This window comes from Chenopodium quinoa, unplaced genomic scaffold, assembly GCF_001683475.1.
Source record: "Chenopodium quinoa cultivar QQ74 unplaced genomic scaffold, ASM168347v1, whole genome shotgun sequence".
Taxonomy (NCBI): Eukaryota; Viridiplantae; Streptophyta; class Magnoliopsida; order Caryophyllales; family Amaranthaceae; genus Chenopodium; species Chenopodium quinoa.
Window position 1 is genome coordinate 4,412,841 of NW_018743252.1, and position 18,940 is coordinate 4,431,780.

The 18,940-nt window shown below is 34.4% G+C and overlaps 1 protein-coding gene across 1 annotated transcript; it reads left to right on the forward strand.

Moving 5' to 3' along the window:
• Window positions 1–5,657: 5,657 nt before the first annotated feature.
• LOC110734883 (homogentisate phytyltransferase 1, chloroplastic-like) lies at window positions 5,658–18,442 on the forward strand. Its single transcript, XM_021915012.1, is given in 9 exon segments — window positions 5,658–5,959; window positions 6,105–6,180; window positions 6,289–6,363; window positions 6,840–6,923; window positions 7,214–7,232; window positions 7,235–7,302; window positions 7,877–8,013; window positions 18,102–18,109; window positions 18,291–18,442. Coding segments are annotated over 9 exon segments (921 nt in total).
• Window positions 18,443–18,940: the final 498 nt, after the last annotated feature.

Genomic DNA, 18,940 nt, shown 5'->3' on the forward strand with positions numbered 1-18,940 from the left:
TTTCCAATTCCTTCTTCACATTCACCCACTAGAAGCAGCCCTCACTATACCAAAACCCTTTTGCCTACCATAACTCCAGAAATAAGTATCCAACTCATCCCAACTCCCGAATACCATGCCCCAAGTTGGGGATGGTACTTCCTCTTCCACACCAAACACGGTGTTCACCATTACCATGTTATTCTTTGGGGTTATGAATGAGGAACCTACTGCACCAGCCCCATCAACTTCAACACCACGCTCAACTTCATCTTCCTCAAAATCTGCCCCCTCAAACTCAACCTCAACACTTTCCCCCTCTTCATCCTCCTGCTCATCTCCTTCTGTTAATCCATCATCACTATTTAATCCCTCATCATAAACATATACATCATCATCCCCACCATATTTGTATCCAACACCAACATCCACCTAAATCACATATTCAACCATAACTGATTCTATTTTAAGCATTATAACAAAAAACCGTAACTATATACATACACAACAACACCAACCCCAACAAAGTAAATCATCAGATAATACATAACACAACATACCAAAGACAACAACTTCGCATGCAAACAAAATCCCATAACTATCAGTGATAAAATACAACAATACTCCAACCCTTTTTTTTTCTTTCCACAGCAACTCATTTGAAAACACATTAAGCAAACCTACAAACATCTACCAAATTGCCTGACTCATTCAATTACGAGATACTCTTCCACCCACACTTTCAAATCATCATAGTTAACATAATTCCCAATCTAAATTACAAACAACTACAACACATAAAATAAATTTCATCAATTCAAATACAATACCCATTTACTCAAATTACAATTAACAATCAACGTTTGTATCAAACAATAACTCAATTAAACACTACCAATTTCTTATATAATTACTCAATTACATGGATTCAAGTTCAACTGAAATTAACAACTATCACTTCTAACCCTAACCTCTTCAACATCTAATTATAAGAGTCTACATTAATCAATTACCCAATACAAATACTCAATTATAACCATCAATTTCAACAAACAAGACTAACAAAGCTAAATACGACCGATACTTACATTCTCAGAGTCGAATCGCAACTCCCTTGTGCATCCATCGTCGACTTTGCCATCTTCCCCCAATGCATCCGCTAAATCAACACCCAAAATGTCGGCTAACCGATTTCACATCGTGATAATCGACTTCATCAAAAATTAGTTGTAATTTCGAGTTTAGATTCAAGAGTTTCGGAATATAGGTGTCGCCATTCTTCAAGAGCTTCCATACCCAATTTCTTTTTTTTCATTCACTTACAGGTAAAAGTAAGTGAATTTCGTCTTCTCGCTTCTTTTTAGCATTCCCCGTTTTGCTTTTACTGTACCGTTATATTACAGCCCACTTTCATTCAACAAACTTCACCTTAATTACACAATTGCCATCCTATATACTTCTAAATGTATAGGTGCTATGCGCCGATAGTTTTCCCCATAGTGATATTACATTTAGAAAAATACTATATATAAATCTTAGGGCCATGTATAAGGACCTTAAAATGGAAAAAAAAACAAATGAAAATATAACATTAATTATACTAATTTGAATGTGAATGTGATTTTGTCATCCTTTCCTAAATTAATACTCCCTCTGTCCCTTATCTAGAGGCCCATATTCCATTTTTGGGTAGCCAAAAGTAGTGGCACATTTCTATTTTAAGAGTGTATTTTTGTACAATATTACACTCTTTTTGATGAGTTGTCATCATTTTTCTATTATTTTTTTGTACTTTTGACATTATTTCCCAACACTTTCACTTTCCCCCTCTTCAATAATTACCAACTAATTTTATTACTCTTTATCTCTTTGTAACCCCACATGCATATTTGTACTCCTATCATTTGGTTTAAGGAATCTACAACTTTCTTAATTTTCATGGTTAAAACCCAAATAGGCCTCTAGATAAGGGGTGGAGGGAGTACTAAATTAAGAAATTTATTAAATGTTATACTTAGCCTTAAGGGCTACATACAGCATTACCCTTACATTTATTATGCAATTCCAAAACGTTGAGTACTAAAAAAAATGAGAAAGATTAATTTTGAATTTCCTAATAAACCATACTTACACAGACATTTTAACCCTTTTAACTCATTAATTAAAAGTATGTGCCGGTCAAATCAATATATTTAAATTAAACAGAGGAAATAACTACCCACTTCAACCACTATTTAAAAATATAATACTACTATACAATTTGCCTATAATAAACTTATTATTATAAATATCAAAATCGTATCCCATGAGATCTTTTTAAATTCTTCTTGAAATATATTTTCAAAATATGATTTTTTTAGAATTTTTGTTCATATAGTATTGGATAGATTCATGTTTAAAGATGTGCATTGTCGCGTTGAATACTACTTCCTTCGTCTTTTTAGTTGACACATTTTGACTTTAGCACTATTCACACACTTTCCTTAGACCTCGTTTTGTGAATCATATGTAATGAAAAATATAATCATGTGGGATTTTGTTAGATTCGTCACGATATATATTTTCAAAATATCAATTTTTTATAATCTTTTCTTCTTGGTAATAAAAGATTGAAAAAATTAACACCAATAATCCCAACTATTAGTGACCTTCTCAAATTAATCCCAACTCAATTTTAACCTAATATAATCAAAACTATTGAGGCAACCTTCTCAAAACAATCTCTTTATTTCTGAAACTTAATTAATCGGTTACATTGATAACATGGTGTTTTGTGGTTGGCTTATACTTCCTCCGTTTCTATTTAGTTGACACGTTCACTTTAGGCACACATATTAAGGAGAGGAGAGAGAGTGATAATGCAAGTGGGGTAACTAGTAAATTCAAGGTATAAAACTTACCCAAAGAAGAAACGTGTAAACTAAAAAAAAACTTTCTAAAGAGGAATACGTGTCAACTTAAAAAAACCCGGAGGTAAGTATCAATTAACTATAAATATTTAGTTTTTAAAGACATTAGTTTTAGATGAAAAAAAAATCATTTTAGATGTCTTCTTCTTCCTTCCAACTACAGATAGCACATTGGGTCAGGCCGGCCGGCCCAAATCTCAGCATGGCCCAGCATGAAAAAAGCACGGAATGACAGAGTAGTGTGAGTGTGGGTCGTGGGCCGCCTTTATTTGGGAGAAGCATGATAAGGCACAGCACAACTGGGCCTGCACGACAAAGCACGCTAAAATCAATGTAATTTTTCTAGGCATGCAAGCACGGCACGATGGCACGTGGGCCTAGGCCGTGCACGGGCCAACATTTTGAAAACTTCGGCTCAGCACGGCACGAAACTAGTGGGCCGAGACATGGATCGCGCCTAACTAATCCCAAAGCATGTGGGCCTGGCACGAGGCACGACCCGGCGTGGCCCAGAGCCATCTTTACTTCCAACCACCATAAGCAAAACTAGTCCCTTACCCAAACCACTAGTCCTCTTTCTCTAATCTGTTGTCCTTTTGATCTATCTTCATTAAGAGTCACTGCCAAACTCATGCCACATATTCCACGCACCAACCTTCTTCTTAATCTCTCTCTCCCTTTTGGATTCATCCATCATTAATGGTTAAACCTTACAAGAATTGGGTTTTCTCAATTATTTGATATGGGTTCCTGTTTTTTTTTAAAAAAAAAAATTTTTAAAAAAAGTCAATCAATTTATCATAACATTGGGTCATTGTAACTCTCAAATACATCACTGTCATCTTTTTCCACTTTGACAGCACCAACTTCAACATCGAATTATCGGACAAAATTAGCCTTAAATATAACGATGAATTGTTGACTTTTTCAATTGATTGGTCAGTTCATCATAAATTTAATTGCTCCCATGATTAATTGACTTCGACTCTTCGAGGATGGAGCGATGTAGCCTAAACTTGAGAATAATTAAAAAGAGTTGATCGTTGTTCATATCCACTATATGTTCTTCCTTTGAAAGATACCAATCATAGCAGGTGCACAATGTTATAGATTTTAATTTGGCAAAATTATTCTGCAATTGTTTAATTGAAGAAATAGAGATACAGTTGCAGTCACTTTGTTGCTAGTTGTGGTGGTGATCAAATCGGTAAGGGTGTAGTCTAGTACATGAGACTATGAGAGAGAAAGCTCTTTGGTGTTAAAAAAACTTACCTATTGAACAAGTAGTAGGTAACTTGGACTATTATGAGAAGGATATCTTAATAGTTGAGATTAACCTGAGTTAAACTATAAGTGGGATTAAAATGAGAAGGCCTTTCATAGTTAGGATTATTTTATTAATTTTTCCTAAAAGATTTTAATGGTTATATTTGTTCTTTGGCAAACGTGACTAAAGCAACGTCTCAATTAAAAAGAAACAAACACTAGTAAAAAAATGAAATAGGCACCGCAGAATGCGCACCAGTTTTTAAAAACCGGCACGAAAAAAAATAGGCGGGATTGAGGGGAAGAGTTTTCCCACCGGTTCTAACCTAACCGGTGCGAAAAATGAATTAATTGCATCGGTTCGGTTCGTTGGTATATCTGAATTGCATTATGCAGTTTTCAACCGTTGTAGTTTTCTGGAGTGGATTTTGGTCATTACCTCAAATAAGGACTGGTTCCAAACCGGTGCGAAATGGGGGTTTTGAACCGGTGTCCATTCGTATTTTTCGCCTAGTGGTTGTTGCTGCAGTACATCGAAAGGTTATCTATGAGTTTAAAGCAATTTTATTTTTTTTTAACTTTAAATATGTCCACCATGAGTGTGATTATTCAAATTTGGTTATATTTTCTAATTGTGTATTTAAAATGTTTTTGAGCAGGATTTGTAGGTTTTGTTTGGTGATTCTATGCTCTTTTAAACAGCAAAAATTTATTCAAGGAAGTAGCTATTTTGCTGGTAGGTTTACATAGACAGAAAATTTGTTGAATTTGTGTTCTTATTCTTTGTTTTGCTGGTATTAATGTTAGTTGGTTGGCTTTATTTGTGGTTTTGCTCTTATGTGTTTCTCTTGTAATACTAATAGCCCTTTTTATTATGCCTCACCTCAAATGAATTCCCAGATTCTTAGTATAGATTCTAGGAGTAAAATAGATGTTTCTCTTTAGTGTAAGTGTAGATTAATGCCTGTGCATATGTATACTTTGGTTGAATATGAATTCTCCTTTTGGTAATGTTTTGCTTTGGGTTATGGTTTTTTTTGGTTTTTTGTGTTATTGTTTGGGTCTTAGCTGGTGTTTAGTGTAGTTAGTCTAAGAGTGTTAAGATTATAATAATAGAATGAATGGTGGTTTGTTATCAGAGTTCCTTTAAAAGGTTAGAAAAGTGCTCTTTGTTTGTTACAGGTAATGGAAGCAATTTGTCCTATTCCAATCTCATTTCAGTTGTTAATCTGCTATTGGAGCATATTACTAATTGTCTTGGACGTGGAAAACCAGTTTATGAGATTTCTTATTTTTGTATACTTGCCTACTTAGGCTTTACTTGGGACTAATGCTTTATTGTTGTTGAGAATTCAATTCCATATGGTTGTATGATATTAAAAATAGAAACATTTGAATGCAAAGAAAAATAAAAATATCTTACTGGCCAAGAATGTATCTAAGGAGCCTTTTGATTGTCCGTCTGTCTGTCCTTTGCCTAGGATATAGTGTTTGACTAATGTTATGGCTGATGTTTCTGATCTAACAATCCAAGGCTCGAAATTTAAAGAATGGAGTCTGATAGAGGGAATTTGCAATGTGAGGTACCAGCAACAGTTGGTGGAGAATCACACTATAACTGGTCAAAAGAAGCTTATGTTGTCCGTGACATATCGTAGAAAACGCTTGGTAGTTGCGTGCCGCGGACAGTCGCTTGAATCTGAACCAAACGCTTATGAACCCAAGAATATTTGGAATTCAATTATAAATTTTTTGGATGCCTTTTATAGGTTTTCAAGGCCTCACACAATTATAGGAACAGTTAAGTTTTCTAAGGTTTCGACCTTTTCATTGTCTTATTAACATGTCACATCTCTTCATTTTTTCTTTTGATTCTACTTGTATGCCTATGCTGTTGAAATTTATTATTATATAACTTGGATGTTTTACTTTTTGATGACATGAATTGAGCATAGTTTCATTTTCTTTACTTGTAGTGCAGAAGCTTTCAGATTTTTCTCCTATGTTTTTCACTGGAATGTTAGAGGTAATTCTTGATATATGTGTTCACTGTCTTCTTTACCTAGGTATATTTTAAGCGTTTTCTCTATCAATAAATGCCTCTCCTGATCAATTATCTATGACTATTTTTCAGGCCATTATTGCTGCTCTTATCATGAATATATACATCGTAGGTTTGAATAAGATATCTGACATAGAGATAGACAAGGTAAGGACTTGAAATATCTTGCCTTTCATTTATTCACAATTCACATCGTTTTACTCAAATACATATTGGCATATGTTGTTTATATTACTTTCTCTACAATGAAATTAATTGATATAGCTCCGAACAGAACCATGAGATAAGGCATCTAACTTGAAGCTGCTTAAGTATAGACCCAATCTCAAAAAAAATTATGTTTGTGCCACAAAATCAATTTACTAAGGAAAAATAAAAAATAAAAAAATCCAAATCACTAAGGACTGTATTTAACATTGCTAGACAATATTGTGTATTAGTTTGATACTCATTTAAGTTGGGTCAATAACCTTGTCACTAGTATAAACTGGTTAGGTGTAAGGCGGAGTAAAGTATTCCCTCTACAAAACCTGCTGATGGTGAAATCCATATTGGGTAGTTTTTGTTGTTCATGCTACATGAATCATGGTATCTAGTGTGTGTACATCCTAATGTGGTTATAGGTCAATAAACCATATCTTCCTCTCGCATCTGGGGAATATTCTACTGGAACTGGTATCTTCATTGTTACGTCATTTGCCATATTGGTAAGGAGTTCTAAATGCCCTGCTGAGAATGACTACATAATTTTTGTTAGCTTATGAAATGCTTTCAGCTTTCGGGTTTTGCATTGCAGACATCTATTTCAAAATTTGTATTTCCTATTCCCAAATTGTTGGTTGCTATTTCCATCCTTTTGTAGACATTTATCTTTCATGTTCGTTCATTGCATGTTCTTCATCGATCCTAAATTGTTATCTCCATGTATGTTTATTCCGTCCTAGATTTCTTGAATTACTAAATGTTATTCTCATTCATTTGTTTGTCTGTCATGCAGAGTTTTTGGCTGTGGTCAGTTGTGGGTCATGGCCCTTATTCTAGGCTCTTTCTGTCAGCTTTGTGCTTAGTACAACATATTCCATAAATGTAAGGTTTAATGCTCTAGTGGTTTGTCAGAGACATGTATGTGATGCTTGGTTTTCCTTGTTTTTTTGGTGGTTACTAATCAAACTATGGTCATAAAGTTGAAATATTTTTGAACGAAGACAGTAGTGAGTTTAATGACCAACCAAATGTCTCTATGACTGGTGAACATATTACGTAGCAGTATGATACTTAGGTTTAAACTCTACCCTGACTGAGCAACACCATGATCACAGAGACAGGTGATCATATTTCCGAATTTAAGTTGTATTTTCTGTTCATATCCATTTAGTACAAGATTGTAACCTCTTTGTGCTCTTTAGCATCTGGATGCTATTTTCACTAGCTTTTAGAAATCCAGCTGGTGTTTATTCAAAAGGGACTGAGTATCTAAAAGCTGCTCTTATAAATGAGGAAGTTCCTTGAAAAATTTGAATAGAATCTCCCAAACCCTTTTTGCAATTTTAAGTTTGCTTTCTTTACTGTAGTTTGACAAGTATGATGTCTTGTTGCTTAGAAATTTTTTACTTTTTATGAAGTGGTAATATTTGTTTGTTCTTTTCTCTTGGACTTTCAACTGCCTAAGTTGAGATGGAAGAGATATGTTGTTGTTGCAGCAATATGTATCCTCGTGGTTTGGGCTATAATTTTTCAAATTGCATTTTATTTGTGTGTGACCTTGTATTTTATTTTATTTTATTTTTTTGGACGCAAATTGTAATATTACAGCCTTTTTAATGAAAATATGTAACTTTATATATATGTTAGTATTTCTATATCAATTTTAAGTGAAAAAAATGAAACTTTTTTTTTTTTGGGCATTTTTGGCACCGGTTTTGAAACAGAACCGATGCTAAAAGTTTTTTTTAATTCTTTTGGGCATTTTTGGCACCGGTTTTGAAACAGAACCGGTGCTAAAAGTTTTTTTTTTTTGGGCCATTATTCGCACCAGTTCACAACAAGAACCGATGCGAAATCTAAGTTTTCGCACCGGTTTTGAACCGGTGCGAAATCTTTTGGTTTTTGGCATCCCTCAAATAAGGACCGGTTCAAAACCGGTGCTAAATAGGGGTTTTGAACCGGTGCCCATTTGTATTTTTCACCTAGTGATCTCATTCTTATGAGCATCAAAAATGGAAACCCCTTCGTCCCACATCTTTCTCAAATCGTCAACAAGTGGCGCAAGATAAACATCTATGTCGTTTCCAGGTTGCCTTGGCCCCATTATTAGTAGTGAAAGCATTACATACTTACGTTTCATGCACAACCAAGGAGGCAAATTGTAGATCACTAAAAGTACCGGCCATGTGCTGTGTTGGGTACTAAGAGTGCCAAATGGATTCATCCCGTCCGTGCACAACCCTAGCCTTAAATTTCTGACTTCATCACCAAATTTCCCAAACTTCATATCAATGTTCTTCCATTGCGGGGAATCGGCTGGATGCTTCAGCATTTTTCTTTCTTCCCTTTGCACGCCACCTCAAGTTTTTAGCGTCTTTTGGTGTTGAGAAAAGACGCTTAAACCTTGGAATAATGGGAAGATACCACAACACCTTAGCAGGAGGTCCCTTCTTACCAGCATTGCAACTCATGCGCTTGTAGCGCAGACTTTTTGCATCGTGAACACTCCTCCAATTGTTCATATTCATTTCGATAAAGAATACAATCATTAGGACATGCATGTATCTTCTTATACTCTAAACCAAATGGACACATGAGCTTCTTTGCATAATAGTAAGACTTAGGAATTTCATTCCCGTCAGGCAATATCTCACTTAACGCGGTCAACAAAGAAGTAAAACTATTGTCCGTCCACCCATGCTTCGACTTAATGTTAAACAGTGTTAGCACAGCTGATAGTTTGGAGTATTAGGATACAAAGGCTTTTTAGAAGCCTCCGATAATGACTCAAACACGTCACCTTCAACACCACGCATCATCTCATCCACCCCTTCATCCTCGATCTCATCCACCTGATCATCCTCAAATCCATCCTCATCACCATTATCAATAATATATTCATCATTCATGTATTCCTCGTCCACACGAATCTCATTGCTTCTATCATGCACGTCATTCCCATCAACATCCCCACTATACTCTCCTTCTTCATCGTGCCAAATCCACACATGGTATTCAAGCCTAAACCCACGACAAACTACATGATCTCTAATGATATCAACACTATTGACCACCTTCACATTATTACAATCAACACAAGGAAAATAGAGGCAATCGACACCCATTCTGCGCTGATAAGATGAAACCCTCTCGCAAAACTCTTGAACCTCATCAAAGAATTCCAGTGTATCACGTCTACCATACATCTAACCACGATCCTTCTCCATTAAGTAAATTGTCTCTAAATATAGCAACATATTACCGAATAATGTATAATTGCTACATATATTATATATGTAAATCAAATTCAAACACACACCATGCATATAACATTTCTTATAGTAAAAAAATGCATATATGCTTCCAAAGGGTCCTTATCACTCCAACCTAACCCATCCTTGAACGTGTAATCTCACTAGTGAATGTATGTCGACTTTCCAATTTTAAGGAAAATCCGGCAGCATTTTCCCCCATTTCTCCAAGTACACGATGTAGATAATTACTTACCCACATATGTACCCAGAGAACAGGGTGAGGAAATGATAAGCCAAGATGTTCCTCAAAATCGAAAAAAGAAGACATACATTCACCACCTAAGTGAGAGTAAACGTTCAAGAACAGTCCCAACCGGGGACTATTCAAGACTTTCTCCTAATGAGAAAGCCTTGAGCGGGTATCTAGGCATATGATGATGCAAGCATTTTATATATTGTTGTATTTATTGGTCACTAAACAATACACAAGTTGTAATAGCATGAAAAAACTTTTGTTAAATGAATAAAGAAAAAGAAATATAGATTAGAAAAGTTTATAATTCATACCACTATAGCAAGTACAATGGATGTATTCTTTCTAACTTCTCACTTGAGCTAAATATGTAGTCTTCAAGCTAAACTTGTGCTTCATTCACATTTGAATTTATCACTACACGAATAGAGCAAATTGGCAACGGTTCAAACCCCCCCAAAGGCAACGGTTTTGAACCGTTGCGTATTAGAGGGTTGCCAAATCCCAAAATAATTGGCAACGGTTCAAAACCGTTGCCAACTCAAGCAATTGGCAACGGTTAACCGTTGCCAACTCAACAAATTGGCAACGGTTAACCGTTGCCAATTGCTATGGCCCCTTTTTTTTAATTAAATTTAATGCAGTTGGCACCGGTTAACCGGTGCCATTGACTTGTTTTTTTTTTTAATACTTCAAAATCAGCATAAACATACACCATAATCGTTATTCTCAAAAAAAAACACCAGAATCGTATCATCATTCAGCAGTAATCACTAATGAACAACAATGAACACCATAATATACATGAATATATTATATTAAATAAATTGTTATCTTACAATTTATAAAAAAATTATATAAATAAAAAGGTAACAATGAACAACAAAACACCAAATCCTTGGATCTTGAATTCTTCGTTTATGAGCAATTGTTGTAGTTGTAATACTACCTGCATCAATTAAATTAAAACCCCAAAAATCAGAAAAAATTTCGTACCAATAACTTGGAAAGTAATAAACCCAGAACTTTAAACAAAGATAAAACCATTGTTACGTTTTAGTCTAGAACTTAATAAACCCAGAAAAAATCAATAATCTAGAATCTAATAAACCCAGAAAAAACTAACAAAAAAACTAGAAACAAAAAACCTAGAAAAAACCAAAGGAATTCGAACCTAGAAAATTCGAAAAAAATCCGAACCCAGAAACCTTGAAATTTAAACAAAAAAAACTAAAAAAATTCGAACCAATCAAATTTGAAACTCAGAAAACAATTCGAACTCAAAAACCCAGAAAAAACAAAAGGAAATCGAACCCAAAAATTCGAAAAAATCCGAACCCAGAAACCCAGAAATTTAAACAAAAAAACCAAAAAAATTCGAACCAATCAAATTCGAAACCCAGAAAACAATCCGAACCCAAAAACCTAGAAAAAACCAAAGGAATTCGAACCCAAAAATTCGAAAAAAATCCGAACCTAGAAATTTAAACCCAAAAAACCCAAAAAATTCAAGAAACTAAGAAACCGAGAAAAAATCGAGAAAAAACAAAAAAAAAACAAGGTATTCGAACCTAGAAAAACCCCAAAAAAACAAAAAAATTTCGAACCCAGAAATTAAAACACGAATAAAAGCAAAAAAAAATTCAAGAAAATACCTTGCTTGGTAGCTATAATTGAAGAAGAACGAAGGATTTGAGAGTTTAGAGAGATCTAAGGTGCATGCGGATGAGAGATGAGAGAGAACGAAGGAGCTCTGAATGAAAGATCAGAAAATAAAAGGAGAGAGGGTTGATGAGAGAGAATGAATTTGAGAGAGAGATAGAGGGGCTGAGGGAAGGAGAAGCCCGAATTTTTTTTTTATAAAATCCTTTTAATTTTTTTTTGTTTTTTTTTAAATAATCAGTTGGCAACGGTTAACCGTTGCCAACTCTAACCCTTTTATTTATTTTTATTTTTTTAAAAAAAAATTATCAATTGGCAATGGTTAACCGTTGCCAACTCTTACCTATTTTATTTTTTTTAAAAAAAAAACAGTTGGCAACGGTTAACCATTGCCAACTCTAAAATTTTAATTGGCGCTCATTTTAGTTGGCAACGGTTTTCATGAACCGCTGTCATAGGGGGGGTGCCTATTTAGTTTTTTCTACTAGTGTATAAAAAAACAAAAACAAAAAACAAAACAAAAAACAAAAGTTAGTAAGTATGAACTATCATTTGTCAATTGGAAACAATGAACCATCAAAGTATCAATCTATCATATCTATCAATTAATTAATAATCAACAACTCCACAAGTATTCAAATCCAACTATTCAACTAAATAGCTAATTGTTGCAATACTCTAATTCAATCAAATAATCAATTATTCAACAAGAGAACGATTATATATCATTTTATTTCAAATTCCCAATCAAACTAGCAATTATCATTTAGCAATAACTCAATACGACAATGCATCTTCCAATTATCATTTTCCCTGGCAAATTACGATTCTTCTCCAATCTTTAGTTTTTTCTTTTCTCCTTTCTTCTTTGCGATTCCTCTCCATTCATTCTTTAGTTCTCTCCTTTCTCCCTTCTCCTCCCTAGTCCCAATTCTTCTCCCATATTTTGTTTTTCTATGTCCCTGAAAATGGCCCCCTTTGAAGATCGTCTCTCTATACTCCCGGAGGCAATTATCTTCACCATTCTTTCACTTCTACCTATCAAAGACGCCGTTAAGACAAGCATCTTAGCAAAGCCATGGCGGTACTAGTAGCATTCCTTGCCTAATGTCGAAATTAACGAGCGCCTTTTTGCCACCCCTGTCACCGGAATCAATCAACAACACCCAAACATCGAACTTGGAGGGCAAAATCACAAATTCAACCAAGAACCCTAGATTACCAGAACTGTACTGGATATACGAAAACCACATTCCTTTTACTCACATGATATACGAAAATACAAGAACCCTTAAGTCGAAAATCAAATCAACGACAAACCCTAGATTACGAAAACTGAAATCGATAATCTAAAAAGGACAAAAACAAATTCTTACCTCGAAGTTGCTTCAATGGAGGTGAGAAAGCTCGAATCCGCTTCAATGGAGAATTAAGAGTACGCGTAATGGAGGAGTGATATGGACAAAGCTCAGAATGCGGTTCAATAGAGAACTACGAGCACGCGTAATGGAGGATAGATATGGAGAAAGGTGAAACTTTAGAGGTGGTCAAAGCTAAGAGAAAGGCGAAAACGAGAGCGAGGTAAAACTGAAAATGAAATACAGGGGGGGAAGAAAGAAAGAAGAAGAAGCAGGGGTTCCCGATTTTTTCTTAATTTCGCATCGGTTTGAACCGGTGCAAAAATAGTTTTTTTTTTAATTTCGCATCGGTTTGAACCATGCTAAAATACTATTTTCGCACCGGTTTGGTTTGAACCAGTGCGAAATCCCTTTCTCCCTGTTTTTTTCCTCTCTATTTTAATTGGCACCGGTTTGAACCGGTGTGAAAAAGATAATTTCGCACCGGTTTAATAGGAACCGGTGCGAAAAGTCTTTTTCCGAATCCCGCCCATTTCTTTTACCACCGGTTTTTAAGAACCGATGCAAAAAGTGCGGTGCCTATTTCATTTTTTCTACTAGTGATACCAAAAGTGTTTATTTCTACCGCTCTCTAACAAAACTTTGCTCCGACACTTAGAATAACACAACGCCCGAATAACACTATTGGAGGAGTCATATGGAGTGAAAGAGAACAACTTAATCAATGACTCCATCACACTATACTCTTTCATCACATATACCTCGAAATTATTAGAATAACGATTGAAACATAAGTCAAAACCTAGAACCTCTAAGTTGAAATTCTGCCCCTCTTGCATCTCATCTGGTAAGGGCATCCAACACATTTTTTCTTGTTGAGGTTAAATGCAATTGTAGTGAGCTTTTCTGATTTGTGTTTCGAAATTAATAGCCAATGCATGGCACCATTTAAGTACATACCACATGGATTTTGAACCCTACTAGTGTACTTAAATCTTGATTTAATGCTCTTCCAAGATCCACTTCTAAGACTATATAACCTAACATCTATATTAACACTTAAACGCAATTGATAGGTTAACCCACAAACGACAACTAATATCTTATAATCATCCCTTACATTATCATATTCGAACCCAACACAATATTGCTGCTTACTTTCATTTTCCAACCTTCCAAGGAGAGATCGCGTCGACGGGTTATATATAGTGATAACACCAGATCTAAAATCTTGGACACAAATCATCCCATAGCAACTGCCAACAGTGTACATTACGCTCTTATAATTATTGTTGTTGTTGTTATTGATCGATTTGTCGATTTCGAGCTTGATGAAATCGAAGCTTGGCTCGGTAACTCCGAGACAATAAAAGTTAGAACCTTTGTCGTTGCCCCATTAGAACGACAAGAGAATTGGATTGAAATCGAAGGGAATGTTTGAGGTGGTAATCAACAAATATGGACTGGAAATGAGTGACAACCATGATTTCAGGACGACTTTGAATCGTAGAAGGGATTTAACAGGAAGACAGATTAGTATCTCCACTATCACATCCATGGGAATCATTGTGTGATTTCTTATGGCTTGCAACTTTTGGATATGGTTAGGATAATAGGATTTATATTAAGATATGAATGTATATTATAACTTTTGGAATATTAGAATAAACGATTTTTTAGAGTTTGTGAACCGTAAAAATCGTTTATATTGAGATATGAATGTATACTAATATCCAAAAGTTGTAAAACCCTAATAATCATTTATATTGAGATCAATGTTTATATTGAGATTTGAATGGTTAGGGCTTACAACTTTTGGATATTAGTATAATTGTATAAGCGATTTTTTAAGTTTTATATTGAGATATGAATGTATATTATATGAGATATTATTGTTATGATATGAATATATAATATCTCATAATATTATATAATATATATTTATATCTCACAATAATATCTTCATAATAAAAGATAAGAATTTTTATTTTAAAAAAAAAATAAAAAAATATAAAAAAACCAATAAAAAAATATTAGTAATTGTTTGCTGTTTATATTAGTGAAAATTTTACAAGTAAACAAACTCATAGAGTCTTAGAGCAACTCAAGTGGTTGTAGTTAGGGACTTGCTTGCAATTTTAAATAATCCCTAGCTACTAGCTTAACCATTGGAGTTAGAAAATGTAATTTGCTTGGAAAAAAAGTTGCTAAAATAAAACAAATTAGAATAAATAAAATGAAATTTATCAACGTAAATTAAGGAGGTATGGTCCACTTAAATAGTAAGCTATTAGCTAACCATTGGAGCTAAAATGACAATTAGTTTAAAAGCTTATGTGGCATGGCAAGCTAATTGTCCATTGGAGTTACTCTTAGGATTAAAATTTCCACCCGTCAAATCAAAAAGAAAAAAATATTAGAACTTCCAAATCTATTTAAATTAATCTTTTTAATATTAGGGCAAAAAAAAAAAACAATACTTTACAAAATTACTTTGTATTCTATCTTTCATTAATTCCATAGCAATACCAAACCCAAGTATCTAGCCCTGATAATAATTTATTAAAATCACTCTGCAAAACTTTTGTGTTTTAATCAAAATCGTAATAAACAATCAAAATCTCTACTTTCTTCATACCATTATTCAAACAAATTTAATTTCAATGGGAAATAAATTTGCTGATAGGCTTGGAAATCTTCCAGAACATCTAATTCATCATATTTATTCGTTTTTCGAACAAGGCAAGACGAGTAAGATGATGAGCACGTATCTTCATCGTTCGGGGCGTATCTTCATCAAAGAACCTATCCAAACTTTGCTTTTCTATTGATTCTTTATCGTTCGGGGCGTATCTTCATCATCCTTCTTTCTCGGCTCTTGATTTTCGTGAATTCGTCGAAAATTTGCTTACAAGTACCTATCAAGATACACCTTATACAATATTGAAATTAACTTGGCAAAGAGGTGAACAAGGAACGGCCTTAAATTGTTACAAAGCGTTACCAAATTTATTTTTACCATCTATTCAACCTTTGGTGTTATGGTATATCGAGGTCGAATTACTCGACACTCATAGGCTGGGAGAGTGGATAACTTCGAGTTGTCCTAGTCTTAAGAAGCTTGTTCTTCACTTTGAACATTGCGCGTATAGTATTAATCAAGCAATAATCCTAGAAAGTCCGAGTCTCCAAGAAATCGAGATCATAGGGGCAGAAAACTCGAAATATGATGGAGTTTTCCGTCTAAAGATTACTTGTGCATCTCTTGAACATCTAACCTTCAAGAATTTTCAATTCGAGGATGCTACTTGTGAGATCACTATCATGTGTGAACAACTTCAAACACTGTATGTTGATCGAGCCAAGTTCTTGTGTTGTTCTGCAATGATAGAAGAGCATTATTTCAGGATACATGCGCCTAAACTACGGTATTTTTATTGGAAAGGAAGTCCAATGATGCAATTTTGTGGCTCAAAACGGAGCTTCAGATCATTGGAAAAGGCGGTGTTAGATGTATGGGGCACGCACAGTTTGAATTACCACAAGTTTCTCAACAAGTTACTAATTAGTATGCAACATGCCATTCAATTGAAAGTGATCTTGAAGGAAATTATGTGCCACCCGCGATATATTATGCATTGAGAAGTACTCCAATTTGGTTGTTTGATATTTTGCAAGATGAGATCGAATGCCATTGCCCACTCGTATCCTTTGTGGTTGTAAAACAAAATTGCTCGCGCATCTTTTTATTTTCTTTCATGTAGGCTCATAGATAAGGTAGAATTGGTTATCTTACTTTATCAAAGGTAGCATATATAATTAGAATTTTGGACTTACCATACATTTTATAGCTGATTCATACTTGTGTAATTCTCTGTTCTAAACTTTTTGTAATGCAACATTATTACAAAGTATGCAATAGTGTTTTAAAAGTACTTTGTATATATTTTGCTAGTTTGCTACACTTGTTAGACAAAATTCTCATATCTAGCTAGCAATTTGTTCGTACAAATTCTATAATACACTCAAGACTTGAGTCTAAACAACAGGATCAATGTATTCCATTGCCAACACTAATTGTAAAATTAAATCCTTTGCCTTGACATCAGTTAGTTTGCTTGTTATTCATGGTGCTCGAATCCAATCTTCAAACAATGTAGTGTCTGAGCTGCGATGCAGTTGAGAATAAATGAGTCCTCAAAGAGCCTCCTTAACTGCCATGACATAACCGGTTCAATCACATTTGATAAGCCATTTTCACAAATAAGTGAAATAACATACGAATATTCTTGTATGACATAAAATTCTGTCATGAGAGGCGTAAAGACAAACATTATTCAGGGGTAAGGAGTTCAAATACAGCACTTTTTAAAACTTTGATGAGCTGTAGTCCTGTCTAGCAGCCATTTCGAATGTCCCTTCACATGTACTTCTGTTGCAATCTGAGGAATCATCATTGATATCAACGAAATTCTAGTTAAAAATACTGATTTATGCTGGATTGCAGGGCATCCATAATAATAATATTGCCTTAAGTTTTTGCCTGTGTTTCAGGTACCCAAAAAAAATAAAAAAATTAAAAAAAGCAATGTTACAAGTTACATAATAGCTTATAAGCTGGACATTACATATAGGTAGAATAAGGTCGATAACAGGATAAGGCACAGCATTTTTCGTTCAATCGGAGAAGTATATATATATTACTTCTAGGGATGTGGAGGAGGACCTCCTGAACTGCTATCATAGGATCTTAATTTAATCCAATAATAACTTTTTTATGAAACAAATGTGACACTAATTATCTTGTAGTTCACAGTTTACTTGTCGAAGAAAAGAATTAATTTCTACCCAAGCAAACTGTTTTACAAAAAAGATTCTCAAATTATCAGTGTGTTTACTGAACGCTTTGCTTGATCCAATAAATAGAAATAGTTCCTGCAACTATGTACTCAGTGGAACTTTCTATTGATCTTTAAATATATATAGCTACGTCGGTGTCTTATCTCATCTTGATGTACACTTCCATATGGAACGGCCAAAAGTTTTTCAATCTTAAACTATTTAGCTCCATTTGTACATGAACTACATCCTTGAGGAAATTTCCCTTTGCCTGTGGAATTAGGCAAGAAACTTATTCCTTACTGCTGAATGCAGAACTTCCTGTATCTTTGACAACTAATTTAATAGTGTTATCCTAATCATATTTCATAAATTCAGGCTCCCTAGAGTTCTTACAATTCAAGTCCTTCGCAGAATATATAAATATATTTCATTTAGGGAACTATTGTATCATGTACCTTGGATTCAGCACAAAATGATATACAGTTTTACTTTGTGCTTCAGATTCTGAAAATGACATTGACTTAGAGGTCGGAAAGGCCATAACAGGTGCTTCAGTTTCCAAGGAAATTGCTGAAATTGAGGAAGTTTCAGGTGTGACTAAGATACTTTCATACAATGTATGTGTGGTTCAAAGAAGAATTAGAGGTGCATAAGAGGATGCTCAGATTTGCATTCAATCTGTGCAATTGCAATTTGCAAGAGCATGAAATGGACAGCTGTAACATTCAATTAGTAAATGTAAACAACAGTAAAACAAAAGTTAGCTGTAATCTTAAGCAAAGTATAATGTTTCAATCAAAGACATAACAATGTAACGTTATTGCTAAATTATAAATCTAGACCAGCTAACTGAATAAAAAAGAAGAGACCTAAAAAACTCCTAAGAAGTTGTTACTAATTAAGTTCACAAATCACAACTACTCTCATATAGTATAATCTCAGGCGGCTCTATTAACTTCAGAAACTTTGGATCTACTAATAAACTATCAAAGCATGACTCGGCTTTTAGCTTGGCCGAGAGCTCAAGAACCTCACTGGCACGTTCTTTGGTGACTAAATTATACCAAACATATCTCTTCACTTGCATATCGACAGGCTGCAGCTCAAGCAAGACTTTCCGGTCTCCTTCCTTGAAACAAATTGCAGTCGTG